Genomic DNA, 10,323 nt, shown 5'->3' with positions numbered 1-10,323 from the left:
CTCTGTCCTCCTCTGAGCCTCCCTCCTGCCCCTCCATAAATGCTTCCCTCTCCCTGCCCAGTTCTCAGCTGCCCTCCTCCCCTCCATCAGTGCCCTCTCCCTCTGCCCCCTCCATCAGTGCCCTCTCCTTCTGCACTCCACTAGTGCCCTCTCCCTCTGTCCTTCTACCCCTCCATCAGTGCCCTCTCCCTCTGTCCTCCTACCCCTCAATCAATGCCCTCTCCATCTGCACTCCTCCCATCCCCCAGTGCCCTCTCCCTCTGTCCTCCTACCCCTCCATCACTGCCCCCTCCCTCTTCCCTCCTCCCCTCCAACACTGCCCTCTCCCTGTGCCCTTCCCATCTGCCCTCCTCTCCCTCCATCACTGCCCTCTCTCTCTGCCCTTCATCACCTCCATCAATCCTCCCCTGCCGTGCTCTGAGCCTCCCTCCTACCCCACCATCACCTCCATCAATGCTCCCCTCTCCCTGCCAAGCTCTCTGCTGCCCTCCTCCCCCTCCATCTCCTCCTTCAATGCTCTCCTCTCCCTCCACAGCTCCTCAGGAGTCCCCCTTGCACACCTGATATTCAATCCTTGGAAAGTTCACTCCGGCCAAGTGCAGATCAGATTTGGGCCCACGTGACGCCCCCAGCGAGGCGCTATAAATAGGTTTATCAGTGCAGAGCAGCCCTTCCCCAGAAGGAGTCACCCAACCTGGGGGGAGCCTCGCAGGCACGCGGGGCCCCTGGGGTCCGAAGGGCCACTGACCCTACAATGGCGGCCTCGGAGGATGCCCAGGACAAGGCCAGGAGCTCCCGGGAGGGGGCTGGGGAGTACGGCTGGTGGGGCGACGACCCCCAGTACCACTACGTCCAGTTCAGGAACTGCCTGAGCTACGGAATCCCCTCGGAGAGGTGCCTCGAAGCCAAGGTGGAGGCGCTGGACGGGACGTGGGCCACTGAGGGGGAACCCCAGCTGGATGAGAAGGTGAGCGAGGGGTGAAGAGGTCATCCTGGGGCAAGATGGAGAGAGGGGGATGGAGGCAGCGGTGGGTGAGCGCACACTTCTGGGAGGGAGTGAGTATAGTGCAAGTGTGGGCTGTCACTACAGAGGGTGAGTGAGTATAGTGAAAGGGTGGGCTGTGTCACTACAGAGAGTGAGTGAGTATAGTGTAAGGGTGGGCTGTGTCACTACAGAGGGTGAGTGAATATAGTGCAAGTGTGGGCTGTGTCACTATGGAGAGTGAGTGAGTATAGTGTAAGGGTGGGCTGTGTCACTACAGAGGGTGAGTGCGTATAGTGCAAGGGTGGGCTGTGTCACTACAGAGAGTGAGTGAGTATAGTGCAAGGGCGGGCTGTGTCACTACAGAGGGTGAGTGAGTATAGTGCAAGGGTGGGCTGTCACTACAGAGGGTGAGTGAGTATAGTGCAAGGGTGGGCTGTGTCACTACAGAGAGTGAGTGAGTATAGCGCAAGGGTGGGCTGTGTCACTACAGAGGGTGAGTGAGTATAGTGCAAGGGTGGGCTGTGTCACTACAGAGAGTGAGTGAGTATAGCGCAAGGGTGGGCTGTGTCACTACAGAGGGTGAGTGAGTATAGTGCAAGGGTGGGCTGTGTCACTACAGAGAGTGAGTGAGTATAGTGCAAGGGTGGGCTGTATCACTATAGAGGGTGAGTGAGTATAGTACAAGGGTGGGCTGTGTCACTACAGAGGGTGAGTGCGTATAGTGCAAGGGTGGGCTGTCACTACAGAGGGTGAGTGAGTATAGTGCAAGGGTGGGCTGTGTCACTACAGAGAGTGAGTGAGTATAGTGTAAGGGTGGGCTGTGTCACTATGGAGAGTGTGTCACCATAGTGAAAGGGTGGGCTGTGTCACTACACAGGTTGAGTGAGTATAGTGTTAGGGTGGGCTGTGTCACTACAGAGGGTGAGTGAGTATAGTGCAAGGGTGGGCTGTGTCACTTCTGGAAGTGAGTGAGTATAGAGCAAGTGTGGGCTGTCACTACAGAGGGTGAGTGAGTATAGTGCAAGTGTGGGCTGTCACTACAGAGAGTGAGTGAGTGAGTATAGTGCAAGGGTGGGCTGTGTCACTACAGAGGTTGAGTAGGCATAGTTCAAGGGTGAGCTGTGTCACTATGGAGAGTGAGTAGCCGTAGTGCAAGGGTGGGCTGTGTCACTACAGAGGGTGAGTGGGTATAGTGCAAGGGTGGGCTGTGTCACTATGGAGAGTGAGTAGCCGTAGTGCAAGGGTGAGCTGTGTCCCTATGGAGAGTGAGTAAGTATAGTGCAAGGGTGGGCTGTGTCACTACAGAGAGTGATTAGGTATAGTGCAAGGCTGGTCTGTGTCACTACAGAGAGTGAGTAGGCATAGTGCAAGGGTGGCCTGTGTCACTATGGAGAGTGAGTAGCCGTAGTGCAAGGGTGAGCTGTGTCACTATGGAGAGTGAGTAAGTATAGTGCAAGGGTGGGCTGTGTCACTATGGAGAGTGAGTAGGCACAGTGCAAGGATGGGCTGTGTCACTATGAAGAGTGGGTAGCCATAGTGCAAGGGTGGTCTGTGTCACTATGGAGAGTGAGTAGGCACAGTGCAAGGTTGGGCTTTGCCACTATGGTGAGTGAGTAGGCATTAGTGCAAGGGTGGGCTGTGTCACTACCGGCAGTGAGTAGGTATAGTGCAAGGGTGAGCTGTGTCACTACAGAGAGTGAGTGAGTATAGTGTAAGGGTGTGCTGTGTCACTACAGAGGACGAGTGAGTATAGTGCAATGGAGGGCTGTGCCACTACGGAGGGTGAGTGGGTATAGTGCAAGTGTGGGCTGTCACTACAGACGGTGAGTGAGTATAGTGCAAGGGTGAGCTCTGTCACTACAGAGAGTGAGTGAGTATAGTGCAACGGTGGGCTGTGTCACTACAGAGGGTGAGTGAGTATAGTGCAAGGGTGAGCTCTGTCACTACAGAGAGTGAGTGAGTATAGTGCAACGGTGGGCTGTGTCACTACAGAGGGTGAGTGAGTATAGTGCAACAGTGGGCTATGCCACTACAGAGGGTGAGTGAGTATAGTGCAACAGTGGGCTATGCCACTACAGAGGGTGAGTGAGTATAGTGCAACAGTGGGCTATGCCACTACAGAGGGTGAGTAAATTCTGGGCCTGTGTCTCCACGGTGGGGGAGGGGGTGCCAGAAATGGTTGTATTTTGTGCACATGCAGTGAACACCGTCCCAGTTCCCTGGGAGCTGGTGGGGGGGGGGGGGGCACACACACATCTGTCGTTGTCCACACACTATGGTCACGGTCCCTACTGCACTCTGAGCTGCAGTGACGAGCTGCACCCCCCCCCCCCCCCCCCTATTACCCAGCACAGCGTGAGCTCTGCACTGGTGAAATACCAGAGCAAATCCCTGCCCGGCATGTCACATGACACACACCGACGTATGCTGCATCGGTCATGTTTGAATGATAGGAAGGAATCGCTGTGGGGAATATGTTCATCCACTTTCAAGTGGGAAATGTCGGTCTTCGTTGAAGGCAAAATCAATTGGTTACATTATCATTGGAAAAGTTGCAAAACAGGGTAAGATCAGCTTGTGCTTTGGCATAGTTTGGGATATGTATATATTTAAATAAATGTATCTGCTATTCATTCGAATAACGATTAAGAATTGAAACCGTTGGGTGCAGTTTCATGATTATTTCTGCAGTTTTTCCCATTTTTCCATAATAAAGAGTATTAGACTCCGCCTGTCCCAGGCCTCAGATCACAAGCTGCGAACATCATGCGTCGCGCCTGCTTCCGGCACTGGTCGATTTGTAGTAGAAAAGATGGAGGCTGGAGACGTGAGGTCATGGAGTGACCCCCTGTGAGGCTCCCCACTGCTCAGAGCACACCACGGCTGAAGGAGGGGCACCAGGGGCTGCGGGTGCAGGGGTGTCCTTTCTTGAGGCTGCAGGCATCCAGGGTGAGTCAGGGGTCAGCCACAGTGGACTCGAGCCCAATTACTGGGGAACCTTCAAAGGACTGGTGGACCACTTGTGGGCCACTTGGACTCCAGCTGTGGGTGTCAGGTACTGAGGTTTCAGGTTCCTTAGGGCAGAGTTGTTTTTCTTTTAAAGTTGTTTTCTTCTTGAACAGGTCCACTCTTCTCGGGAGATCTTGTATGTTGAAGGCAGGCCTCCTCCCAACGCTTTGGAGGTGGTTGGGTTGCAGGACAGGTTGACTTTTGTTGAAGGCAGGCCTCCTCCCAACGCTTTGGAGGTGGTTGGGTTGCAGGACAGGTTGACTTTTGTTGAAGGCAGGCCTCCTCCCAACGCTTTGGAGGTGGTTGGGCTGCAGGACAGGTTGACTTTTGGCTCATCGAGGGATACAGACAGGCCGGTAGGGCTGGGGCCAAGTCAGTTGGTGTCTGCAGCCTTCTCTGCTGATGAGACTCTGTAGTATCCAACTCTTCTTAAGCCGTCGGGAATCTGAGTTCTAGGGCTCTGGGGTTTCACCTAAATACTGAATTTAGAGGGGCTACAGGGAGTACCAGGTGATAGCCAATGGCCTACTCACCTTTGGGGTGACTACACCTTTTTACGAACACTTCTCTTGGGAAGTGGGCAAAGCCCTAACCCTATTGCCCTACATTCCTTCCAGACAGGATGGAGGCATTTAAAAGGTAGTTTCCACTTCAGCTCGTCCACCTTAGAGGTGGGACTGGAATAAAGTGGGCACAACTCCTAATATGCCTAATGTTCCGACAGTCCAGCCACCAAAAGTGGGGTCAGGAACTGGGGGTCGGCCTTCTCTACCATTTGGAGTGGCCTGGGCTGCTTTAAATGGGCGGCAAGGCCTTTAAAGCTCCCCACCCTGGAATGCCCATCCTGCCTGGACGAGGTGTTAGCACCTCCGCCCAGAGCAGGCCTTTGTTCTGAGCCCTCGAGAGCATTGGCTCTCACCTCAGGCGACAAGAACTCTGCCTAAGGTGGCTGTACTCGTTGTCGCCAGTCAGTGTCCAGACTAGGATTTGGTAGGTTTGCAGGGGGCACCGCTAAGGTGCCCTCTGAATGCATTTATTACTAAATCCATCACTGGGTTCAGTGAGGGTTTAATAATATGAGATGTTTGACACCAAACATCCCTATTGTCAGTGAAGCCATCATGTAGCTGGGGAACTCATAGGTACCAGTGTCCAGCACATGCATTCAGAATGGCTTCTCTGTTCATTTACTATGTCTGAGAATCGACACAGATGTAGCAGGGGCATATCTGCTCATACAGGTATGCCCACACCTGTAATATAATGCACCCTGCTTTTAGGGCTAGCAGACCTGCCAGAGGGGTGCATATATCACATGCAGTGTTGGGGTACATGGCACACAGGCTGTGTGCCATGTTGTGTTTTCATTTTAGTTCTGCACCAAGGCACACAGCCTGCAATGGCAGTGCAGTGTGCAGTTGGTGACAGGGTCCCTGAGGGTGGCCCACTCTGTGCTGCAGCCCTCACAGGCTTTTGTTTAGTAACCCAAGCCCTAGGGACCAGGGGACCATTTACTAGGGACTTACTGTGGGATCAAACGCTTTGCCAGTTGTGCAAAACGACTGTGCAGTTTTGGGGAAAGAGATCTGGCACTGGGGACCTGGTTAGCAGGGACCCTGGGCACTAGCAGTCAAAATCACACCAGAAACCAGAGGAAAAGTGGGGGTGACCATGTCAAAAGAGGCAGTTACCTACAAGGACTTTAAAACCACACCACTGTTCAACTGCACGACTCTGAAAACACAGCACTATGTACCTGCAGGCCTGTGAAACCACAGCGCTGTGGGCCTGAAGGAGTAAGAAACCACAGTACTGCGCAAATGCAGGACTGCGAAACCACAGCGCTGGTGCAGCTGCAGGACTGTGAAACCACAGTGGTGTGGGTCTAAAAGAATATGAAACCACAGTGCTGTACAACTGCAGGACTGCACAGCCTCACCCCTGTTCAACTGCAGGACTGCGAAACCACAGCGCTAGTGCAGCTGCAGGACTGTGAAACGACATCACTGTGGGTCTGCAGGACTTTGAAAACACAGTGCTGTACAACTGCAGTGTAGGAAAGTACCATCTTGCCTGGCATGTTACCCCCATATTTCACTGTATATATGTTGTTTTAGTTGTATGTGTCACTGGGACCCTGCCAGCCACGGCCCCAGTGCTCATAAGTGTGCCCTGTATGTGTTACCTGTGTTATGACTAACTGTCTCACTGAGGCTCTGCTAATCAGAACCTCAGTGGTTATGCTCTCTCACTTCTTCCCAAATTGTCACTAACAGGCTAGTGACCAATTTTACCAATTTACATTGGCATACTGGAACACCCTTATAATTCCCTAGTATATGGTACTGAGGTACCCAGGGTATTGGGGCTCCAGGAGATCCCTATGGGCTGCAGCATTTCTTTTGCCACCCATACGGAGCTCAGACAATTCTTACACAGGCCTGCCACTGCAGCCTGCGTGAAATAACGTCCACGTTATTTCACAGCCATTTTACACTGCACTTAAGTAACTTATAAGTCACCTATATGTCTAACCTTTACCTGGTAAAGGTTGGGTGCTAAGTTACTTAGTGTGTGGGCACCCTGGCACTAGCCAAGGTGCCCCCACATTGTTCAGGGCCAATTCCCCGGACTTTGTGAGTGCGGGGACACCATTACATGCGTGCACTACATATAGGTCACTACCTATATGTAGCTTCACACTGGTAACTCCGAATATGGCCATGTAACATGTCTAAGATCATGGAATTGCCCCACCAATGCCATCCTGGTATTGGGGAGACAATCCCATGATTCCCTGTGTCTCTAGCACAGACCCGGGTACTGCCAAACTACCTTTCCTGGGGTTTCACTGCAGCTGCTGCTGCCAACCCCTCAGACAGGTTTCTGCCCTCCTGGGGTCTAGCCAGGCTTGGCCCAGGAAGGCAGAACAAAGGACTTCCTCAGAGAGAGGGTGTTACACCCTCTCCCTTTGGAATAAGGTGTCAGGGCTGGGGAGGAGTAGCCTCCCCCAGCCTCTGGAAATGCTTTGATGGGCACAGATGGTGCCCATCTCTGCATAAGCCAGTCTACACCAGTTCAGGGATCCCTCAGCCCTGCTCTGGCGCGAAACTGGACAAAGGAAAGGGGAGTGACCACTCCCCTGACCTGCACCTCCCCTGGGAGGTGCCCAGAGCTCCTCCAGTGTGCTCCAGACCTCTGCCATCTTGGAAACAGAGGTGCTGCTGGCACACTGGACTGCTCTGAGTGGCCAGGGCCAGCAGGTGACGTCAGAGACTCCTTCTGATAGGCTCCTTCAGGTGTTGCTAGCCTATCCTCTCTCCTAAGTAGCCAAACCCTCTTTTCTGGCTATTTAGGGTCTCTGCTTTGGGGAATTCTTTAGATAACGAATGCAAGAGCTCATCAGAGTTCCTCTGCATCTCTCTCTTCACCTTCTGCCAAGGAATCGACTGCTGACCGGGCTGGAAGCCTGAAAAACTGCAACAAAGTAGCGAAGACGACTACTGCAACCGTGTATCGCTGATCCTGCCGCCTTCTCGACTGTTTTCCTGGTGGTGCATGCTGTGGGGGTAGTCTGCCTCCTCTCTGCACTAGAAGCTCCGAAGAAATCTCCCGTGGGTCGACGGAATCTTCCCCCTGCAACCGCAGGCACCAAAGAACTGCATCACCGGTCCTCTGGGAACCGCCAGTTTTGTAGCTACTCCGGCTCCTGTGCACTCACAGAGGATTTCCTTCATGCACAGCCAAGCCTGGGTCCCCGGCACTCTAACCTGCATTGCACGACCTCCTGAGTTGTCCTCCGGCGGCGAGGGACTCTCTTGTGCAACTTCGGGTGAGCACCGATTCACTCCACTTCATAGTGCCTGTTCCGGCACTTCTACGGGTGCTGCTTGCTTCTGAGTGGCCTCCTTGTCTTGATGGATGCCCCCTCTGTCCCCTCACGCAATTGGTGACATCCTGGTCCCTCCTGGGCCACAGCAGCATCCAAAAACCCTAACCGTGAGCTTTGCAGCTAGCAAGGCTTGTTTGCGGTCTTTCTTCAGGAAAACACTTCTGCAGGACACTTCACGACGTGTGTGAGAAGGTAGCCTCTTTCTAGCCTTGTTACCCCCACTTTTGGCCTGTTTGTGAGTGTATGTCAGGGTGTTTGTCACTGTTTTCACTGTCTCACTGGGATCCTGATAGCCAGGCCTCAGTGCTCATAGTGAAAACACCATGTTTTCAGTATGGTTGTTATGTGTCACTGGGATCCTGCTAGTCAGGACCCCAGTGCTCATAGGTTTGTGGCCTATATGTATGTGTCACTGGGACCCTGTCACACAGGGCCCCAGTGCTCATAGGTGTGCATGTATATGTTCCCTGTGTGGTGCCTAACTGTCTCACTGAGGCTCTGCTAACCAGAACCTCAGTGGTTATGCTCTCTCATTACTTTCAAATTGTCACTAACAGGCTAGTGACCATTTTTACCAATTTACATTGGCTTACTGGAACACCCTTATAATTCCCTAGTATATGGTACTGAGGTACCCAGGGTATTGGGGTTCCAGGAGATCCCTATGGGCTGCAGCATTTATTTTGCCACCCATAGGGAGCTCTGACAATTCTTACACAGGCCTGCCACTGCAGCCTGAGTGAAATAACGTCCACGTTATTTCACAGCCATTTTACACTGCACTTAAGTAACTTATAAGTCACCTATATGTCTAACCTTTACCTGGTAAAGGTTAGGTGCAAAGTTACTTAGTGTGAGGGCACCCTGGCACTAGCCAAGGTGCCCCCACATTGTTCAGAGCCAATTCACTGAACTTTGTGAGTGCGGGGACACCATTACACGCGTGCACTACATATAGGTCACTACCTATATGTAGCTTCACCATGGTAACTCCGAATATGGCCATGTAACATGTCTATGATCATGGAATTGCCCCCTCTATGCCATCCTGGCATTGTTGGTACAATTCCATGATCCCAGTGGTCTGTAGCACAGACCCTGGTACTGCCAGACTGCCCTTCCTGGGGTTTCTCTGCAGCTGCTGCTGCTGCCAACCCCTCAGACAGGCAGCTGCCCTCCTGGGGTCCAGCCAGGCCTGGCCCAGGATGGCAGAACAAAGAACTTCCTCTGAGAGAGGGTGTGACACCCTCTCCCTTTGGAAAATGGTGTGAAGGCAGGGGAGGAGTAGCCTCCCCCAGCCTCTGGAAATGCTTTGTTGGGCACAGATGTGCCCAATTCTGCATAAGCCAGTCTACACCGGTTCAGGGACCCCTTAGCCCCTGCTCTGGCGCGAAACTGGACAAAGGAAAGGGGAGTGACCACTCCCCTGACCTGCACCTCCCCTGGGAGGTGTCCAGAGCTCCTCCAGTGTGCTCCAGACCTCTGCCATCTTGGAAACAGAGGTGCTGCTGGCACACTGGACTGCTCTGAGTGGCCAGTGCCACCAGGTGACGTCAGAGACTCCTTGTGATAGGCTCCTTCAGGTGTTAGTAGCCTTTCCTCTCTCCTAGGTAGCCAAACCCTCTTTTCTGGCTATTTAGGGTCTCTGTCTCTGGGGAAACTTTAGATAACGAATGCATGAGCTCAGCCGAGTTCCTCTGCATCTCCCTCTTCACCTTCTGATAAGGAATCGACCGCTGACCGCGCTGGAAGCCTGCAAACCTGCAACATAGTAGCAAAGACGACTACTGCAACTCTGTAACGCTGATCCTGCCGCCTTCTCGACTGTTTTCCTGCTTGTGCATGCTGTGGGGGTAGTCTGCCTCCTCTCTGCACCAGAAGCTCCGAAGAAATCTCCCGTGGGTCGACGGAATCTTCCCCCTGCAACCGCAGGCACCAAAAAGCTGCATCTCCGGTCCCTTGGGTCTCCTCTCAGCACGACGAGCGAGGTCCCTCGAATCCAGCGACACCGTCCAAGTGACCCCCACAGTCCAGTGACTCTTCAGCCCAAGTTTGGTGGAGGTAAGTCCTTGCCTCACCTCGCTGGGCTGCATTGCTGGGAACCGCGACTTTGCAAGCTACTCCGGCCCCTGTGCACTTCCGGCGGAAATCCTTCGTGCACAGCCAAGCCTGGGTCCACGGCACTCTAACCTGCATTGCACGACTTTCTAAGTTGGTCTCCGGCGACGTGGGACTCCTTTGTGCAACTTCGGCGAGCACCGTTTCACGCATCCTCGTAGTGCCTGTTTCTGGCACTTCTCCGGGTGCTACCTGCTTCAGTGAGGGCTCTTTGTCTTGCTCGACGTCCCCTCTCTCTGCAGGTCCAATTTGCGACCTCCTGGTCCCTCCTGGGCCCCAGCAGCGTCCAAAAACGCCAAACGCACGATTTGCGTGTAGC

The 10,323-nt window shown here is 53.5% G+C and overlaps 1 protein-coding gene across 1 annotated transcript in view; it reads left to right on the top strand.

Annotated features, from left to right (window-relative positions):
* The first annotated feature begins 692 nt into the window (after nt 1-692).
* Nucleotides 693-10,323, top strand: part of CLCN1 (chloride voltage-gated channel 1) — a 609,758-nt gene continuing 600,127 nt past the window's right edge. The window contains exon 1 of the mRNA XM_069242656.1: nt 693-967. Within this exon, the coding sequence (XP_069098757.1) occupies nt 755-967 (213 nt within the window). The 5' untranslated portion in view covers nt 693-754. The remainder of the gene's footprint in view (nt 968-10,323) is intronic.

This window comes from Pleurodeles waltl, chromosome 7 (assembly GCF_031143425.1).
Source record: "Pleurodeles waltl isolate 20211129_DDA chromosome 7, aPleWal1.hap1.20221129, whole genome shotgun sequence".
In the NCBI taxonomy this organism is placed as follows: Eukaryota; Metazoa; Chordata; class Amphibia; order Caudata; family Salamandridae; genus Pleurodeles; species Pleurodeles waltl.
This window is presented reverse-complemented; position numbering and strand designations above follow the sequence as displayed.